Genomic DNA, 19785 nt, shown 5'->3' with positions numbered 1-19785 from the left:
TCAGCGCCGCCTTATGCGACCCCCTCGATTTCAGCGCTCCTCCAACCATCCTCCGTTTCTGATATTGCTCATATGGACACCCTACACTCTTTCAACTACCAATAGCGCTTCGGAAACGGTGTCTTCGTAGCCCCACGAAATACCTATGCCTGCAGTGAAGGACCAAATACGGGAAAGAGTCGGATTTTCGGGGGCGACGTATGGTCTACGTCTACTGCGAGGTACCAGCTACCTCGCAAGCTGATGATCATGACTGACAAATGCAACCAGACATCTAATCGCATTCACGAGTAGATATATTTCGACATTCATTGGTCCTCGGAACACCGTTTTCTTATTGCCAACCTACATCACACCACAGTGTTGGCAATAACAATATCAGATGGCGGAAGTCATACCGGCCGCTGGCCCATCCATTGGGCTACCACCTGCAGCTGAGAACAACGAAGATGTCAGCATGGCCAATTCTGAGCAGTATCTGAGGTACGGTTGATTGTATTTTGTGATTCGTTTATATTGGGGTTTTAGTCAGCTGAGACAGGTATACTAATGTGCTATACAACAGTAATCATCAATCGGCATCCTTCGAACAGTCACAAAGGATCATCAAAATGGAAGATGACGACGATGCTACGAACTCAGACGGTCCAGATTCGATCCTGCGAAACCTTCAGACCAGCAGCGAAGCCCGGGACTCTCCGAATAGTTCATTGACTTCAGCTTCAATGATGTCCACACACAATGAACAACGGCCGGGCATCACCTCGAAACCCACAGTCAATTCGGAGACTTCGATCGACAACAGAAATTTCCTCTACACTAGAGCGCCGGTCACCTGCAAGGCGAGGTCTTCGATTCCTCCCCGCCTCCCAGCAAGCGAATACGCACATCAGTGCATCGTAGCTGCCGAGAATTCACGGCTTGATCCCTTCAAACTTCATGAAGACGAGCACAAACTTTTGCAGGACAGGCTGTGCCAGCTGCACGTTACTGTTTATCTGAATATCCGAAATGGGATCCTTCGACTATGGTCACGCAACCCCAGTGTCAGCGTTAGCCTCGAAGAAGCTATTGGCTGCATCAAGGACGAACGCTGGACTCGTCTGGCCTGTTTTGCCTATGAATGGCTTGTGCGAAGAGGATACATCAACTTCGGTTGCGTCGACGCTCCTCTTGCCAACAAGCAATATAAGGGTAAACGAAAGGAAACGCCACGCGAGACTATCGTCGTGATCGGCGGCGGTGTGGCCGGGTTGGGCACGGCGAGACAGCTCACCAATCTTTTCCAGCACTTCCCAGACCAGACACCGCCGAAAGTAATTGTGCTCGAGGGTCGTAGCCGCATTGGTGGCCGCATATACTCACATCCTCTATCTAGCATGCGATCCTCAATTCTGTCTCCCGATCAGCGTGCGACCGCCGAAATGGGAGCCCATATCATTGTGGGCTTCGATAAAGGTAATCCTCTGGATGCCATTATTCGTGGGCAACTGGCCCTCGACCACCACCTCCTGCGTGACCTCTCCACCTTATACGATGTCGATGGGACCCCTGTGAACGGTGCGAGCGATGCCATGATCGAAAGACTCTACAATGATGTGCTAGATCGAACGAGCGAATATCGTGTTAAGCACACCGTCAAGAAGACTGCGGAAGGAGACAAAGATCTCATTGAGGCTTGGCGGGATCCTCCAGCAAATGAAGAGTCGGTCACTATCAAGAAATACGAAGAAGCAGCTGCCTCGGGCACCATCGACCAGATCATGCCCGACAAGAAATCCAGAAGACGTGGCGCAGGACACAAGGCTGCTAAAGGTGACAAGTCAAAAGAAGAAGTCGATACCAACATGGACACCAAGATGCAATTGCCTGCTGCTCGGGCCGCAGAAGAATTCGGGTTCATGCTAAAAAGCACCACCAAGCTGGATGAAACGCTGCAGCTTGAGGAGTTGGCGGCGCAGCCAAACCAGTCACTCGGCAAGATCATGAACTCGGGTATTGAGCAGTATCGGGAATTCCTTGACCTCAAGCCTTACGCATTGCGGCTCATCAATTGGCACTTTGCAAATCTCGAATATGCCAACGCAGCCAATGTTGATAAGCTCAGCCTTCGTGCTTGGGATCAAGACATCGGCAATGAGTTCGAGGGCGAGCACGCTCAAGTGGTCGGCGGTTACCAACAACTGCCTCGTGCATTGTGGCGGCACCCAGAACCTCTCGATGTCCGCACTAATAAGCCTGTCAAGAGTATCAGTTACAGTGCTGTCGGCTCCCAGGGCAAGGCGACAATAATATGCGAAGATGGCGAGTCATTTGAGGCAGACAAGGTTGTGTTTTCGGCACCACTCGGCATTCTGAAAGAACAGTCGATCAAATTCGACCCACCACTTCCTTCATGGAAGAGCGATGCGATCCGCAGAATGGGCTTCGGCTTACTAAACAAGCTTGTTCTGGTCTTCGAGAAGCCATTCTGGGATACCGAACGAGACATGTTTGGCCTCCTTCGCGCACCGAGGGATAACGCCGGCGTGGAACAAGCCAACTACAAACAATGTCGAGGGCAGTTCTACCTATTCTGGAACTGCATTGAGACGAGTGGCCTCCCGGTGCTCATCGCCTTGATGGCCGGCGAATCTGCCTACGAAGCCGAGCGTACCCCTGATGCCTTCCTTGTTGAAGATTGCATGCTACAACTGCGCAACGTCTTCGGTGCCCAGAATGTCCCTTCGCCGGTTGAAACGATTGTCACGCGCTGGGGGTCCGACCGCTTCGCTCGAGGCACCTATTCATACGTTGCCGCAGAGGCTCGCGCGAATGACTACGATCTGATCGCCGCCCCGGTATCTAACCTGTTCTTCGCAGGCGAGGCCACCATTGCCACTCATCCTGCCACTGTTCATGGCGCTTACCTCTCCGGTCTACGTGCTGCCCACGAAGTCTACGAATCTCTTGTTGGTCCCATCGCCATCCCACCTGTCCTCGTTCCACCATCCTCCACAAAATCCTCGTACTTTGCGCCTGCAGTCAAGCAACAGCCCGCAGCCACTGTAGACCTTACTCAAATCGAAGCCCACACAGCGCAAGCTCCTAAGCGCAAGGGCGACGAAGTCCTGCCCGCCGGCACCTTTACGCGCCCGATCAAAGAGAACAACAACGCCCTCCACGAAGCCTGGGACGCTGCTATGTGGGTGCGAATCTACAACGATTTAGGTCCGCCACCTGTTCGTCCCACCAAGCTCAACATCAACGCCTTCCTGCTTTACTCCGGCGAGCAGTGGGACGCCGTCAAGACGCGGCTCGCGGAGCAGAAAGCCGCGGCCGGCAAGCCCAAGAAGACAAAGCAGAGCGAGCGTGACCAGGTGCGCGTCGAGCTGGGCAAAATGTGGGCGGCGCTCAGCGAAGACGAGAAGCAGCCCTACACCGATAGGGTCGCAAAGAACCGGCAGGAGAATGATGACAAGTTTAAGGAATGGAGCGCCAAGGCGGTGGAATGGGACCGTAGGACGTGGGAGGTCAAAGCCGCCTGGATCAAGGAAGGGAACAGCTTTGAGGAGTTTTGTGCTAAAAAGAGGGAGGAAGAGGACGCGATGGACGATGCGAGGGATAAGAGAGTGCGCATCGAATGAGCTAGGCTAGGCGCAAAGACATGTATTTAGCATTGCCTGAAGGCCGGACTTCCAGGGCTTTCAGGGCAGAGGATAGTTCTTATGGCTCTAATTACAGTTGCGATATTGCAGAAAATGAGCCTCTCTCGATTGAGACATTGTGTGAAGCATTCGGCCTATCTGCAGGTCCTGTCGACCTGAGCCCGTACACAGCCACGATGAAATGTAGGAAAGGAAGGCAGTGATGTAAAGGGCACCAGTGCAGGGGCCGACAGAATTGACGGGAGGGCTCCCTCCACTCTCAGCAGACCATGCCTCGAACTCACACGAGCAGAGGCTTTTGGGTGTGGTCGGCTGAGAGTTGAGGGAGGTCTCCAATCACTTTGATCGACCCCCGTTGGTGACCGAAGATCGAGACACACATCAGGAGACGGGAATCATCATTCCATTATCTTGAGTGTTCGTACCATCGCTTTGGGAATTAGAAATTACTAACTCACCCGGCCTCAGGCCCAATATGAATATCGCTCTCTGGTAATTCCAAGAGCGTGTCTCCAAACCTTGCTCTGCTCTGCTCTTCGCTCCTCTCCCACATCCTCTCGCTGCAGTGATTCACTAACTGATTCACTCAAGCCGCCGCCTCCCCACCTTCACTCTCTCTACCACCGCCAGCCTCTCTGCCACCAGCACCACCAGCACCACCAGCAGCGCCTCCCCTGCCGCCTCTCCTCCCGCCTCTCTCCCTACCACGGCCCTTCCTCCCGCCCACACTTCCAAACACGCTGCTCGCCGCCGCCAACGTGCCCCCAAAGCTCTCCAGAAGCCGGTCCAACTCCGCCGCCAGCTCCTCGTTGGTCGCGCCCACCGACATGGCCGCCACGTTCGGGGGCAGCGCCTCCGGCACCTCAACATAGCTGCGCGGCGCGCCACTACTACCACCGGAGGCGGAGGTCACGGAGCCGCCGCTGCCGCCGCGATCGTGCGAGCGCGCCCCAGCAGGCATGGCTGCAGCGGCGGGGCCGGGGAAGCCTTCCTTGCCGATACGAGGGGGTCGGCCGTTGGGGTAGGGGGCGCCCATGGGGTTGGGGGTGAAGGGCTCGGGCCAGGGGTGGTCGGGGAGGATGGTGCGGCCGCGCGTGGCGTAGAAGGCGCCCATGCCGGCGACGGTGGCGGCATCGAGGGTGGCTGGGCCCGGGTAGTCGTCGCTGGCGTGCTCGAGGGAAAAGGGGTCGAAGTCGGCGGACGAGGCGTCGCTATCGGGGTAGTTGTCGCTGGGTGCGGCAGAGAGTGAGGTGGCGGGACGTGCGTGCTGGATCATCTGATCGTCGTCGTCGTCGTCTTCTTCAAGAGTGGAGAAGTCTTGGTGCGTGACTGGCATGGTCATCTGGCGGACTAGTGGGGTTGGACGAGACGGGGTGGTGCGCTGAGGTGCGGAGGACTCGAGTGTGCCAGCAGCAGAAGTGTTGGTAGATTGGAGCTCGGACATGGCGTCGCTGAAGGACCAGTCGAGGGTAGCACGGTCACGGGCGCGAGATGCAGCGCGAGATGGGTATTGCTCTTCCTCCTCTTCGGGGCCTGGTTCGTCCGACGTAGACATGGCAGTCTGCGGGATGTTGCTGGGTGTGGCTTCCGCGAACGGCAGAGGCGCTGACAGAGGAACGTCAGGATCTCGCACCGTACCTCCTCCCATTCCAGCCATAGCATCAGCGAAGGACCAGTCCATAGTAGCGCGAGCGGGGTTCGACGAGGTGATCTCAGCAGCTTCTTGCAGTTCGGGCTGCTTGCCTTTCTCTTTGGTGGATGCCCAGTCCTGCTGCGCAGCTGCGAAGTCATAAGCAGAAACCCCCATGGACTGTCTGTCTGCATCATCGGCGGAGGAAGCGCGACGAGCTGTCAAGTTCTGAGTGGTGGGATCACGCGGCCCTTTGGAGTTGGCACGCTTCTGACGGAGAGTGGAGGCATCGGCAAGACGGATGGTCTGGCCTTTCATAGGAGTGTCGGCATAGGTAGTCTGAATGTTGTCGTCGGTGCGAGGAGCGGCGGGAGCGTAGTCATTGTCGTCGAATTCGCCCAAATCGATGACATTCGAAGCGATAGAGGAGGGACGGTCTTCGGCCATGGCTCTGAAGGGTAGGTCTGATGCTCTGCGCTTCTCTGGCGTTACTTGTTCAGGTATGGGGATGAAGTCGGTCTTGGTCTTGTACTCGTAGGCAGGACCAGACTGGTCGAAAAGGTTGGACAAATCGGCAGCACCGCGATTCACACGCGCTTCGAAGTTGGCCTTTTGCGCTGCGGTCATGTGCCGAGGCGGCGACAGATCTGTGGCCTGTGAAAGGCCTCGAGGAGTGTCTTGGTTTTCAAACTCTGCACTCAAGTTTGAGAGATCGGGAATCTCAAGAATGGTAGAAACACGACGCTCAAAATCTTGAGTTGTGCTGAAATTCCATTCGTCGCTGTCGGTGATTTGTGAATCGGGATCTTCGGTTGCTGCGGCGGGAGCACCTCCAGGCATAAACAGTGAGACACGTTGTCCACCTGTGAACAACCACGCATAGTAATTTTGCACCAATGCTTGCAGATCTTTCGTGGGATGAGTCTCCTCAGTTTCTCTCAAAAAGTCGTGCTCAAGAACGTCTTTCATCGAAGGGCGAGAGCTCACTTCCGGACTGAGCGTGAACTTGACAAGTTCACGTAGACCTTCGCTGAATGATTCGGATTCTGGTAAGGCAATCGCTTGCTTGAGTCGGCGCATTCGCATCTTTAGCTGCTGTCGCTCGCGAAGATCGCTGTTGGGTGGTCTTCCTAACGCGCACTCATACAGAGTGCAGCCATATTCCCAGACATCGACCTCATCGGAATACTCAGGTCTCTCGGTCCACAGCTCGGGAGGCATCCAGTGCAGAGTGCCGATGAATGTCCGTCTCTTATCAGTCCGAGTATCGAGGACGTTGGCAACACCGAAATCGCAGAGTTGCAGGTTTCCCTCCTCGTGTACGAGCACGTTGGCAGCCTTGATGTCTCGGTGGATGATGCCAGCCTCGTGAAGTCCTTTCAGGGCCTTTGCCAACTCTCGAGCGACTATAACAATAAACTTTTCCTCCAAACGATCCTTCGTGGCACGCATCTGCGGAGAGAAGCGTTAGACACCAGGCACTGAGGACGAAGAACATACTTACCAACGTCTTTACGCTTCCACCCGGACAATGTTCGCAGATCAACCACAACTGACTGTGAACGGGAAGGGCTTCAATCATGCGATTGAGGTTGACTGCACCGCTGTCTTGAGCCTGTCTCAGAATTCTGATCTCTCTGTCGAAGTCCCGTATCTGCTCATCCTTCTGTTCACCATACGCAGAGAAATCGGCATCATCGATGTCGAGAACTTTTATGGCAACAATCTTGTTGCTCGACTTCTGGCGGCTGCAGCACCAAAAGTCAGCAAACTCGACAGAAAAAGCCAGCATCTCTTACCCTTTGTAGACTCTGCCGAAGCTACCTTTGCCGATGAGTTCGTCAAAGCTATAGCCGGGGGGGTCTTCGTTGCTTCGCTTGCACTTCTCTGCAACAGCTCGTTCTTGCTGCTTTGCAAGACGCATCGCCTCACGTCGATGGGCGGTCAAAGCCGCGGCAGACTCGGGACGAAGGGACGCCATGATGGGCACGGCTTAGCGTTCCTCGGAAGGGATCCTAATGCGAGCGAACAGCTCTGTAAGCCCGTGGTCTGCGGGACGATCTTCAAGGCAATTGAAAGAAATCTTACGTTGCTTGATACCCCAAGCCTTCTCAATCTCCTTGGCTTCTTCGGAGTTCTCTGGAGTTGCGATTTCGGAGAGTGATTGTGCTGACAACAACCGACGGATGGTGGAGCTGCTCAACTTCAAGTTGGGCAGGTCTTTGCAAGTGGTGATATTCTTGTCAACGAAGTCTGTGTCTTCGTAATAGTCTGGAACCTGGCCGCTGGGCTTGTCGGAGCCTTCAGGCACCGTGTGTTCGGACGATTCGGCTTTGGCGCACGCCTCAAGTTGCTCACGGCGCTTGATGATGCGCAAAGCTGGAGGAGTGAGATCTCGATGCGCTTTCTCCTCGTCTTGAGATGAAGAAAAGTACCCTTTCAGGCTGGAGGACCGTTTTGAATCGGTAGCTGATGGAACACCATTGAAGAGGCCCCGAAGTGGCGACTTTTCTGGCACTGGCGGAGGGCCGCTGTGTGTCTGCCACCAATTATCCGGTTTGAGGAGGACTTTTCTCCTCGCAGGACGCTGCTCAGCGGCCGCTGCCGCGGCTTGCTGTCTCTTGACTAATACTATCGGTTAGCAAAGGCCCCGGATTTCGGTAAATGTTTAACGCAGAAAGAAGGAAGCTCAAATGTAAGGGCGGTGCAGACCTTTCCAGGCGTCGAAAGGGTTGTTGGGGTCGGCCGGAGCCTCCTCATATGCCTTTAATCTCGCTTGGATGGCTTCCATTGTGATGGGCAGCGGAAGGAAGTGATTGCGCAAGGGGTGAAGACGTGGTCTGGTGTGACTTGTGCTCTGGTGAAGTGTTGCGGTGGAAGAGTAAGGGAAGCCATGGCCAGAAACGATCAATATGCGTCGAGTGATCGCAAAAGCGGTGTGACCAGGCAGAAGGCAGACATTCACGCGCCAACTCACCTGTGAATCGAGGGTACCCGTGTGAATGAGTCTTGGCGCCTATTCATTAGGGTTGAGACGATTTGACAGTGAGGTATTGCGGAAGCACATCAACTTCCAATGCCTCCTGTGAGCTATCGAGGGCTGTGCGCATCGCTGAACACCAGAAATTCGAAGATGTATTGCATGAGATACTGCGCTGGCTAGTGGATTGGAGTTCTGGTCAAGGGCGCCCTTCAAGAACCCTCAGAGATGACTGTCAATGTAGGACAGCGACTACCAGTGGTATGAGTGCACCTGTTAGTCAACTGTGAATAGAAACGAGTGGCTCAAAGAAAAGAACAATGATGCGACGCGTGTGTAGTGAGGGTGGTGCAAGGCGCAGAAGGCCAGGAGTTCGACTTCCACCGTCTTGGCATTCATATCAGCCTTGCTAGCGCTTTACAGCCTTGCTCTGTCCTGATTTCGCTGCGAGAAGGGAGTGAGGGAGATTCATTCAATACAGGGAGGTCAGAAGACAGCAAGAGAGGAGCATCGGGGGTGGTCGTGAAGGCTACAGATATCTATCGGTCTATAACAGGCTACTTGAGGTGCAAAGTAGCGTCGTCAGCGCAAGGATAGTTGACCAGGTGCCGAAAGGCAACAAGAACCCAGTGTCAACTGTTGGAATCAGCGTCGATGCGGCATCAGTGGAAGTTGTGGAGGCGGCAGTCCCCGCGGTGGTAGAAGTAGGAATCGTTTCTGCTGTGGTGCTGGTGCTTAAGAAAGACGAGGACGTACTTGTTGGTTGTGCTGACGAGGTGCTCGCGTCAGGATCGCCATCTCTGTTGATTCGAAGGGTGTAGTTGCTTTTGACCTCGGAGACGGTTTCCTCTCCAGCATGCATGATCTCAAAACCAAACTCCAGCTGGCCAAGCCAAAGTGCCCCAGACAGCAAACCGTTCTGCCATATGTAGCGGAACAGGGGAGAATAGTCCGCATCCGCCCTGGTCAGGTTCCGCTCTGCAAGCCAGGAAAAGACATGCTGACCCTGGGCGTTGAAACCATCGTATAACGTAAAATTCATTCCGTCAACTTCGACTCGAGGCGTGTCAGGCGTGGCATCGTAGAATCCCAAGGGCTTGATGGTGGGAGTATACCAATACCAGATCATGATCTCTATAGGAGGGCCAACAAGAGTCGAATTGGTCGCGTTGTCTGATAGGAAAACATCCAATGCGGCGTTGGACCTCAAGTAGATATCGTCAAACTTTGCGGCCTGCTCTTCAGCACTATCGTTCTCCGTGCTCTTGACGTACGTGTCCCACTCGGCTCTGAAGTCCACATTGGACACGTTCCAGAAAGGCACCGGGAGATTCGACGGGTGGGCTTTCATGCGAGGAAATCCTTTGACGAGTTCTGGGTCCCCCGTCCACGTATATGTCACCGACCAGGACTCGCCGCCGTCTTCGACCTGCAGACAAGATTGTCCCGAACCATCGTCGCCCCAGGCATTGTTATTGACTATCGTGTGTCAGACTTCTTCAGACCAAGGGTGCAGACCACTCACACTCGTAGGGAACTCTAGTCGAATTGTACGAATCATTGGCATCGCAGAGGGTGGGACTATTGCTTCGCTGAGCTGCAACAAGATGAGTGCGCCATGACGCCAGTAAGGCAAATACACAGACTAGCACGGCATACATACAGACCTGTTGCTGGGAAGGGAGAAAAGGCTCACACAGGGCGTGCGCCCGAGGATGCGCATAGGCACGGATTACATTTCTGGGCGCCTAGGTCTTCGCACGGTTGGCGTGTGAGACACGTGCGGCAGAAGTCGCCACCGCCACTTCTCCATGGCCCCAACACACGTGCAGAGTTCAGTAGCAGCATTTAAATACTGTTGGGCATGGGCACAACTGATGAACTGATGAGGTGACAGATGGAAGAATGACAAAATGAGGTCTCGAGATGCTTTGCGGCTGGTGATAGAGACGCCAAGTAATTTAACCAATCAACCGGGGTCCCTGGTATTGGGCGGTTGATAAGAAGCTGTGCCACCCTCTTCGACTTTGACCCTCCAAGTTGACGGCAGACCCCTCTCCCAGCATGTTCGTGAGGCAGTAGCATAGCCAGCGAGATCGTCGTTGCCTTGAGTTGCACAGCGATGGACCACGCGCCTGCTGCCTGTGACCCAAGCCAGGGCAGAAAGTCCGGCGCAGCTAGGCGGTGGCTTGCTCATCTGCCTTGACATGATGCCAAAGATCTCCGCGAACCATTGTCACTCCCTCGATTTGGCGCGACGTGGCATGCAGACGGCACTATGGTCATCTGCACAACATGCAAGGGCGGTGTGCATACTGGCGCCCGATCCAATCCCGCACCAACACACGTCTAATGCTTCACCAGCACACGTCTCGCGCGTCGAATCAACGGCCAAGTCCGGGTGAGGCTCAGCGGGCCAGACCTCATTTGACTGGAACCCCAGGTGATGCAGACGACCAACGGCGCCTGAATACTTCAAATGCTATTTACTGCTGCAGCACCCATCCCGCCCTCCTCTGCCTCCTGCACACTCCTTCAACGTTGTCCCAGTAGACCGCCAATTCACTCTCCACTAACCGTATCTCAATGCTATCTGTGATCAGATCGAAAGTGCTGGCGGAAGCCGCCACTGTGCGCACACCCATACCGAAGCTGGCGCCCTGTACGCTCCGGCGTTCCTTCCAAAGCGCATCCCCCGCGCCGCCGCGACATCTCCTGGCGCGCAACGTTGCAAGGCCAGGGTCGTTGGAGCACCAAGCAGCACAGGATTTCGACTTCGGCCCAACCCCGAACGCACAAGCACACCGGACCGATATGCCCCCTCAACCCCACCTCCGAGGAAACGACAGCCATATTAGCTCAACACAGATCCGCCCCGTTCGATTCCCCCTCTCCTTCGATGCGCAGAACCTGCTGCAACAAGAAGCCAGCAAGCTCCGCGCGACCGTCAAGTTCCAGTACTTTCCCGAATGCGCACGGCTGGTGCGCGAGCATCTTGGAGCCGCGCAAGCCGTCCCTTTTGACTGGCGGCAACGGCAGCGGCAACCCCTGAGCAGCGTGAAGCCGGACTGGAGCCACGGCATGCAACCGCCGAAGACGTGTCTCCGCCAGGCTTTGGGAGACGAGGAAGCCGCGTTCTGGGTCGCGCGTGGGTGGGTTGTGGTGTGTCTTTCGCGCGGGCTGATGCTGGGGGATGAAGAGGTGAAGTTGGCCCTTGAGCACGACTCTAAGGTGGATAGTGCTGTTAGGGATAGTCTAGGAAGCTCCGATGTAGCTGGGAGCGGGCCGTGTATTGAGGTGCGGGTGTTGGCGTTGCTGAAATAACAGGACAATGAAGATATAGGGACGCCTGAGAACCGACGTAGCGAGTCATGGATCGTCAGGAATTCATCCAGCCGCGTGGTCTGGATCACGAAAGGCCTCTTATAGCAACGAGAAGAGCAATACCACTCCCACCAGCCCCGCCAGCAGATCTGAAGCCACCACCCTCCTGCTCGCGGCAGCGCCCTCCATGGTCGAATTGAAAGCCAGCACCGGCGCGCCCACATCCTTGACCTGATCTCCATCGATCCAACAGCCGACCTTACACGACCCCCGCCCACTATCGCGACTGACATTGTACGCCACCTCGATCCACTCGATGCCCACCCTAGCCTGCCTCCCGACGGTCATATTGCCACTCCAGTCACCGCCATCGCTCCAGAGATTCAACACCACCGCGCTCGGCTTCTTGGGCACATTGACCGTCTTGTTCAGCACATTGACGCCCTCGACCCACCAGCGACTCACGCCATCCAGCCAGTCCAAACGCTGCGTATTCCACGCCGTCCACTTGACGCCGTCCGGCATCGCGACCTCACTGCTCGCGCCCTCGACGGGCCGGTCCTTCTTGGCATCATAGTCGGGCTGGTTGCTGCAGTGCACGGTACTGGAGTCGTCATCGGTCAAGATCTCCAGATCGCTCTCCTGCGTGTCGCTCTGGTAGGTGAAGAGGCCGAAGACGGCGCCCGTCTCGACGACCGACTGCTGGCCGGCCGAGTCGTTGCTGGCGAGCACGCGCAGCCGCGCCCGCACGCTGAGGTGCTGCATGTCGGTCTCACGCGACGTCAGCTCCGCCACACTCTGGAAGGCGCGGTTGCGGGACGTGCGCAGCGCGAGGAACGTGCCGTTGTTGCGGGAAGAGGAGTCGTCGTCGCCGTCGTTGTCGCCGTCGCCGGAGGCGATGAAGACGTTGCCCGCCGAGGCGACTTGTGGCGTGTGGCTGGAGGAGCTGAAGTTGTAGAGGCCCGTGGCGTTGTTGATGCTCCAGAAGGAGCTCCATGTGGGTGTGGTGAAGTAGGATGAGGTCAGGGCTTCGGTGCCGCTCGTGTCGGCGGCGGTGATGTTGGGGGGTGCTGGGAACGGGCCGCTGGCATTGCGGAAGTCGATGAAGTAATGATGTGTGAAAAAGGTGGGCTTGTTGCCGGTAGGGTCTGACGTGAGGAAGCAGTCACATTGTGGTGATGATTGCTGCTGGGCTGCTACGGTTGCGGGGGCTATGAGTGTAAAGGAGAGGGCTAGGAGGAGGAGCTCCCGAGGAAGGAGTCCCCCGTGATGCATTGGAGATAGCGGCGGCGGCTGACAATGAGATTGACGATACTCGATGTTAATGATGGCTAGTGATAAAGACGGTAAAACCCACAATGACGGTGTCTCGGAAAGTTATGTCTCATTGTGCCACACGCCCGTGTTAAGTCGTTGAGGTTGATGCTTCGACGAGGTGCCAAGGACGCGTCAGCTCTCTCACGGATTGGGCTGTCGCGACCTGCCGCTTCCCTTTAAAGTTCCCGGGGAGGCTGCGCACTCAACTAAAATTCTGTCGCACGCGGACTCGGGCTTATCGCGAGGGGAAGGGGTCGTCAGTATGAATGATTGCATGTGAGGGCTGTGTCCGCTCAAGATCGCTCGGAATAGACCCTGGAGGAGTTGCTAGATGGCCATGATATCTAGGTATACGCCAAGAGGCAGTAAAAGGCATGGCACAGTGCCAATTAGCCATCAGCCATTTCCCCCGGCTTGCGTGTACGTGGTACGCGCCATCGTGTTGCCTCTATCCGAGGTCACCAAAACGACTGCGGTTTGCACTGTGTCACGGTGTCAGTGATGTACCACCTCAGAAACCACCCATGCGTCTTCTCGGCACAATGGGTTTCCTGACCACACCATTGCTGCCCGTTTTCTTGACAGCGGTGCCACTGGACTTCTGCTTCCCTCGTAGAAGCAACGTTTCCTCTTCCTCCTCACGCCGCCTTCTCTCCTCGTCTTTGAGCTTGTCTTCTGCCATCTTCGCTTCAATCTCCATTCTCCGATTGAACTCGCCTTCGATGACTCGCTTCTCCTTGCCACTATACTCTTTGCTCTTGAGACTGTAAAACACGCCCCCCAAGTCGGCCAGCCAATGAGGGTCCACACTTGTGACGCACGACATGTACTCTTTGCTCGTCAGGATCAGTTCGTGATAGATCACGTAGTCCGGCAAGTATCCGAGCCCATACAATGCCGATGTCGGATGAAGCTGTACCGTCACGCTCGTGCGGAGGTTGATGTACTCCCCGATGCCCTTGACTTTGGCCGCCTGATGGTAGTAGCCACTGCAGATGCACTTTCGAATTGTGTCCCAGTCCGTGCCACAGCTCACTAGCTCCATATTCTGCGAATTGACCATTATATCGTGCAATTGCTCCCGAATCTCCTTCGCTCGCCGCAGAGCCTTAGGGTGCAGAAAGTGTCGCACACACCATCCATCGCTATATCCGTTGCTGCGCCACTGCGTATACACGTGCAGTAGCGTCAAATGGTCGGACTCCGGCACGAAGAACTTCTCACGTGCCGCATCCGACTCCTCCTGACGCTCTTTGGGACGGTAGAAGACGCTCGGTACACTCAGCAGCGAGACGATGGTGAGCATCTCTTCAGAGCAGCCATATTCCGTACAGCTAGTGATGAGCATCTTGGCGAGCGATGGGTCCATGGGGAAAGAGGTCATGGTGCGGCCAATTTCCGTGAGGTCGCCAACGTGGTCAATGGCACCCAGCGCCCAGAGATCGAAGAGCGACGTCGTGATTGTGTCTTGCGGCGGTGGGTCCATAAAGTCGAAATCCAGGAGGTCTTTCACGCCGAGCGACTTGAGAAGCAGCACAGTGTTGGACAGATTGGTGCGCTGAATCTCAGGTATTGTTTGTACATAGAGGTCGTTCTTGTATGCGAGCTCCGTGTACAGGTGGAACGCCTTGCCTGGCCCAGTGCGGCCGGCACGACCCGCACGCTGACCGGCGTTGGCTTGCGACACAGGTGTAATTTGGAGAGTGTCCATGCCCATTTTGGGGTTGTAGACTTTGAGCTTGGAGAAGCCTGTGTCCACCACATACATGATGCCATCCACCGTGAGTGAGGTCTCGGCGATATTAGTGGCGACGATGACCTTGCGCACACCTGGCGGCGCCGGATCAAAGATCTTGGCCTGGAGATCTGCTGGCATCTGGGAGTAGATAGGAAGCACCATCAGCTTGGGTGGATCAACAAGGAGCTTGAGACGTTCTTCCACGAGTTCGCACGTCACTTCGATATCTTCCTGGCCAGTCATGAAGACCAAGATATCGCCCGCGCCTTGGGATACGTGAATCGCCAAGACTTGCTTGACGGCGCTGTCGACGTAGTCTTCACACGGTGAGCGCGAGTACTGGATATCGACGGGAAAGGTGCGGCCAGGAATAATGAATTCTGGGGCCCCGCCATAGAATTCTGAGAAGCGTCGGGAGTTCATCGTGGCTGACGTGACAATCAGCTTGAGGTCTCGTCTCCGAGCAACGACTTTCTTGATGAGACCCATCAGCACATCAGTGTTAAGAGCGCGCTCGTGGGCTTCGTCCATGATGATGCATGAGTATTTGTCTAGATCTCGCTGTGTCAACGATTCTCTGAGCAGAACGCCATCCGTCATATCTGGGATCAGTCAGCATTGGTCGAGGAAAAGACAGAACGCACTTACATTTGATGACCGTCTCGTCGCTCGTGCAATCCTCGAAACGGATCGCGTAGCCGACGAGCCCGCCCAGCTTGACCTCCATCTCTTCACTGACACGTTTCGCGACACTCATAGCCGCTACTCTCCGTGGCTGAGTACAACCAATCATGCCCTGCCTTCCATAACCTTCTTCATACAAGAATTGCGTGAGCTGCGTCGTCTTGCCGGATCCAGTCTGGCCGACCACGATGATGACCTGATTATCACGGATGACCCTCATCAACTCTTCTCGTACCGCAAACGCTGGCAAATACTCGCGCTGTTGCTTGAGAGTCTTGGTTTTGCTGAAGGCACTCGTGCCACCCTCGTTCTTTCTAAAGTGATCAGAGAACTTGTTGCTGGTGGTCTTGATGACTTCACCTGGAGCGGCTGCGGCACTGTCTGCATCGTCCTCCTTGACACCCATGATGTTGCCCAGATTGGTGCCGGCTACGTTCGTGGCTTCTTGAGCCTGCTTCTGGCGCTCCTTCTGCTGACGTTTCTCTCGAACCACCTTGCTTCCCTTGCGACTGAAGATGGCCAGGTCACTTTGCGGGTCCTTCACAGCCGGCACGGGGTCGATCTGCTTGGTGAAAACGGTCTTGCCGTCCAAGAACGGTGGCTTTAGATCATGAACTAGTAGATGCACTCTCGTCGTTTGATTGTCGTCTTCGAAGTCGTCCATGTCATCTCGCCGTTGCGCCACTCCGGATGTGAGCATGCGGTTGGTCTCCCATGCATCCACCTCTCTCTGCTTCTGCGCAGCTTTGGCCGTCATGCGCGAGCCCAGCTTCTTGTTTGCTAGAGCCTGTTCGCGCATCCTGTCGCCCCACGAGGCGTCTGCGCCACCGAACGGGTTGTGCGACTCATCTCCAAAAGTGTGCCCAAACTCGTCTCCTAGATACCAGTCCCGGTCAAGGGCTTGAGCCTCTTCGTCCTGAACGAATGGTTCTGGGCCGTCGAACTCGGACTGATGCGGTGTTGAGGCGCCACGGTCGCCACGCGGGGTAGAGGAGCGCGAGTGCCCATTGGCGATCTTTTGACCGGGTCGAAAAGGCCTGCGGAAGTTCGGTCGCTGGAGTGAGGGTCCAAGATCATCGGGGTGAGGCGTCGAAGAGCGACTGTCGTCCAGCTTCCGCCGTTTCGGACTGTGCCCTCGGTCCATCGTTGAGGCACATGTGTGAGGAGGATGGGGCTTCGGTTGAAGTGCAGAGCGTCGCTGAATAAAAATGTTAGGCAGTGGAGTTGACTCTGCCCCAGACTCTTTCCCCTTTAGGGACAATGCTAGGCCGCTTTACGCATTTAGCAGGCAGATTTTGGTCACTGGACAGGCCCGAAGTTTCCCCACTCCCAAGTCTGTCAAGCCTCGATCGATAAGTCTGCCTTTTGATTGTTATCAGAGTGGCGGCAAGAAACATCAGCCCACCATGGCGTCAAACCCAGAAGCCATGCGCAAGCAACAAGGTACGAATCTATCAGAGCGGGCACAGTGGAGTGCTAAGAACGGGCAGACTTGCAAACGCAGTACAGCAATTATAAAAACACGCTTCAGAGTCTCGCCCAGAAAGTGGGAGAAATTGAGCAGGAGATCGAGGAGCACAAGCAAGTACCACAAGCTCTGGACGGGCGACAGAAACTCATTGAGGGGAGTGGCGGCTAATGTGTCGATCCCAGATTGGTTACGGAGACGTTGCAGCCTTTGCCCAAAGACCGCAAATGCTTTCGTTTGATCAATGGTGTCTTGGTGGAGCGGACAATTGAAGATGTCCTGCCCGCGCTGAGCACCAATTCAGACGGCTTGAAGCAGGTCCTGGAAGAACTGGTTAAGCAATACAAGGCAAAGCAGGATGAGCTGGATAAGTGGAAGGCAGGTTCGCTGATCAGGATGCGTAGCATGAGACTAACTGGCACTGCAGAAAAAGAACAACATTCAAGTGGTGCAGAACTGAGTCTTGTGAACCGATGCTTCCTCAGGCAGTCCACAAGCTAACGCACGCTCCGAGTGCGTGAGCAGCAAGTCTACGATTGTTGGCACTCCGATGTCGTCGGACAGGGACGGGGAGGGGGGGCGTGTCTTGCGGCGTGGCTTTACGAGTATGAGCCACAGCCATGTGAGGAACCGGTCACTTTCTGTGGCAGCCAAGACAGACGAACGAACGGGGGGCCATGATCTTATCAGCCGGTCGGCTGAAGCAGCTGCGTTGGGAATGGCGGTTGGTACTACAGTACTCCGTACCGGCAGTCTACAGCTGCTCCGGTACGGGATACGTTCGGCGCATTCCTGCATTCTTGCATTCCTCGCACCGTCGTGAGGCTGATAACGGCGCACGGGTGCTGGCAAAGGGAAACAGGGCAATAGCATGCGCAGCTCTACTGTAGGCACCAAGCGAGCCCCGGGGGCTTTTTATGGCTTTTTATAGCGCTGATCGGCATTGCTGAGAGCCGACGCTGCCAAGTGCTCGCTACTGAGAGACCTGCGGCTCGTAACTCGCACCTTCCTGTTCCTGTCTCTGTTCTTCCAACTTTTCTGCTTTGGCGTCTTGCTTTGGTGGCGCGGCGCCTGACCGCAAGCTTGCCGACGTTTGCTCCAAGCTTCCGCAAAGCTCGTCGTGGCTTGCCAGCACAGATCTGGGCGACCAGGAGTCCGTCAAGCAAAGACCAAAGGTAGAGAGAGCCACCGGGTGGTTCGAAGCGACGTGCAGCTAAGAGAGAATCCGCATGTGCTTCTGCATGTCGTCCGCCACCGGCAGCATGCTACTCTATCGTCCCATCTACGCTTGTCTCGAGCCTCGGGTGTCCGGTGCAAATCGGCTCTTTCCGCCCATATCATCCGGGCCGTCTCTGGCTACGCCTATGACTGTGCACCACTCATGGACCCTGTTCAGCCTGTAGCTGCAACTGCGTGTCTGTCAAGTGAGATCTGCTGAAAAGCTTGTCGTTAGCTCTGCTCACCTGTAGGAGCTTCATAAAGCTCTGGGACAAACCCCATAGGCTTTAGAGATTCACCGTTCTATCCACTCATTCACCCGCTGAACAGTGCAGCGGAATTTGGCCATCGACCGTCTGGCTCCCATCTGGCTCCCATCTGGCTCCCATCCAGGCCTCTGTCGCTACCGCCATCACCCCTGCTCATCTGCACACCATCTTGGGTCTGACGAATTTTACCCCGCCGTCGTCACGTCAATCGGTGCAAGGGGTCGCTGTAGAAGCATTTCAGCCAAAAGCAATTCACCCGCTGCCTCACCCAGCACGGACTCGACCATCACCGCTGCCACGTGCAGCATCTCACTCGCTAGAATAACTCGCTGAAGATCTCTGTCTTCCAGGCGTCAAGCTCATCAGACGCCAGCCTTTCCACTATTCAAGCCACTGTGACTCACCCGCTGTCGCCACTGCAGTCACTGCTTCACGCTGGCTCCGAGCTCGGTACGATTATCTGGAACTCCCCCTCTCTCCAGGCATCTTCCTACTATTTCACTTCGACTGCAACCAGGTCAATCCGTTTTACGATCGCGTGACAACCATGCTCGAGGCTCTCGGACTCTGGTCCCTTCTCATCACTCTGCTCCTGACCGTCGCCGCTGCATCACCACTACGGCAGACTGAACCCATCTCCCCGTCGAAGCCATACCTCGTTACACGTTCGCCAGTCAGTGCCGCTGCTTTCCAAGATGACTGGCCCACCAACGTGGTGATGGTTGGTGGTGCAGAGACCTATGGAATGTGGGTTCCTCAGGACGGCGACTGGCACGACACCTCAGATTTCTCTTGCCTCGATGTACCAGCATACAACATCGTCAACTGCGCAGCCGTCACAATTGACAACATCGGCGTAGTCAGCGGCTACGGTCCATGCACACTCAAAGGCTCTACAGGATGGCAAGCCACCCTCTCCGGCGCCTCCGGGTCCGGCTACACCACCGTTGGCCCACCACAGACAATCGTTCAGGTACAATGTGCAGCCGACGATTGATCTATGCCATCGTCACGGTCTCACCGTGGTCGACCGAAGACCATGGCCACAAGCACACACCGATCGATCGGAGAGCCCTTCCTCCCAATACGACATGCATTATGTGACACCATCATTCCATTTGCCAGCGACGAATCTGCACATAGACTCAACAACAGCAACAATGACAGTCGACGTCTCAGCGTGGAGTGAACATCAGTGGGCTCCATCGATCTTCGAGAGGCGGGGTCCCGGAACCTCAGGAACATACTCCGTACCTGACGTACAATTGAGAGATGCAGATCCCACAGAAGGAAAAATCTTATCATGCGTGCCAGGATCCTTGGTACGCGAGCCCTCTTTTGTGGAGCTTCTCCTTTCCCCAGATTTTCCCTTTGTGATGTACCGGCATCCAGCCAGCCAGCCAGCTAGCTGCACCTGTTCCTGTTCCTGTTCCTGTTCCTGTTCCTGTTCCTGTTCCTGTTCCTGTTCCTGTTCCTGTTCCTGTTCCTGTTCCTGTTCCTGTTCCTGTTC

The 19785-nt window shown here is 55.7% G+C and overlaps 8 protein-coding genes across 8 annotated transcripts; 4 read left to right on the top strand and 4 right to left on the bottom strand.

Annotated features, from left to right (window-relative positions):
- Positions 1-611: 611 nt before the first annotated feature.
- Positions 612-3626, top strand: HMPREF1541_08176 (uncharacterized protein; the record flags this gene model as incomplete). The annotated part of the gene is made up of 1 exon (XM_008722496.1): positions 612-3626. The coding sequence occupies one exon, from the start codon at positions 612-614 to the stop codon at positions 3624-3626; it is 3015 nt and encodes a 1004-aa protein (XP_008720718.1).
- Positions 3627-4233: 607 nt separating this feature from the next.
- On the bottom strand, positions 4234-7258 carry HMPREF1541_08175 (uncharacterized protein; the record flags this gene model as incomplete). Its single annotated transcript, XM_008722495.1, has 3 exons — positions 4234-6729; positions 6782-7025; positions 7077-7258. The coding sequence occupies 3 exons, from the start codon at positions 7256-7258 to the stop codon at positions 4234-4236; spliced, it is 2922 nt and encodes a 973-aa protein (XP_008720717.1).
- Positions 7259-8804: 1546 nt separating this feature from the next.
- Positions 8805-9918, bottom strand: HMPREF1541_08174 (uncharacterized protein; the record flags this gene model as incomplete). The annotated part of the gene is made up of 2 exons (XM_008722494.1): positions 8805-9736; positions 9783-9918. The coding sequence occupies 2 exons, from the start codon at positions 9916-9918 to the stop codon at positions 8805-8807; spliced, it is 1068 nt and encodes a 355-aa protein (XP_008720716.1).
- Positions 9919-11071: 1153 nt separating this feature from the next.
- HMPREF1541_08173 (uncharacterized protein) lies at positions 11072-11581 on the top strand (the record flags this gene model as incomplete). The annotated part of the gene is made up of 1 exon (XM_008722493.1): positions 11072-11581. One exon carries the CDS (start codon positions 11072-11074, stop codon positions 11579-11581), a length of 510 nt encoding a protein of 169 aa, XP_008720715.1.
- Positions 11582-11680: 99 nt separating this feature from the next.
- Positions 11681-12856, bottom strand: HMPREF1541_08172 (uncharacterized protein; the record flags this gene model as incomplete). The annotated part of the gene is made up of 1 exon (XM_008722492.1): positions 11681-12856. The coding sequence occupies one exon, from the start codon at positions 12854-12856 to the stop codon at positions 11681-11683; it is 1176 nt and encodes a 391-aa protein (XP_008720714.1).
- A 553-nt stretch (positions 12857-13409) lies between these two features.
- Positions 13410-16464, bottom strand: HMPREF1541_08171 (uncharacterized protein; the record flags this gene model as incomplete). Its single annotated transcript, XM_008722491.1, has 2 exons — positions 13410-15238; positions 15285-16464. 2 exons carry the CDS (start codon positions 16462-16464, stop codon positions 13410-13412), a joined length of 3009 nt encoding a protein of 1002 aa, XP_008720713.1.
- A 262-nt stretch (positions 16465-16726) lies between these two features.
- On the top strand, positions 16727-17289 carry HMPREF1541_08170 (uncharacterized protein; the record flags this gene model as incomplete). Its single annotated transcript, XM_008722490.1, has 4 exons — positions 16727-16763; positions 16811-16948; positions 17009-17170; positions 17216-17289. The coding sequence occupies 4 exons, from the start codon at positions 16727-16729 to the stop codon at positions 17287-17289; spliced, it is 411 nt and encodes a 136-aa protein (XP_008720712.1).
- A 1533-nt stretch (positions 17290-18822) lies between these two features.
- On the top strand, positions 18823-19272 carry HMPREF1541_08169 (uncharacterized protein; the record flags this gene model as incomplete). Its single annotated transcript, XM_008722489.1, has 1 exon — positions 18823-19272. One exon carries the CDS (start codon positions 18823-18825, stop codon positions 19270-19272), a length of 450 nt encoding a protein of 149 aa, XP_008720711.1.
- Between the last annotated feature and the right edge of the window lie 513 nt (positions 19273-19785).

The sequence above is a fragment of the Cyphellophora europaea genome (genome assembly GCF_000365145.1).
Source record: "Cyphellophora europaea CBS 101466 unplaced genomic scaffold supercont1.8, whole genome shotgun sequence".
Lineage (NCBI taxonomy): Eukaryota > Fungi > Ascomycota > Eurotiomycetes > Chaetothyriales > Cyphellophoraceae > Cyphellophora > Cyphellophora europaea.
Note: the sequence above shows the minus strand (reverse complement) of the source record. Positions and strands in the feature narration are given on the sequence as shown.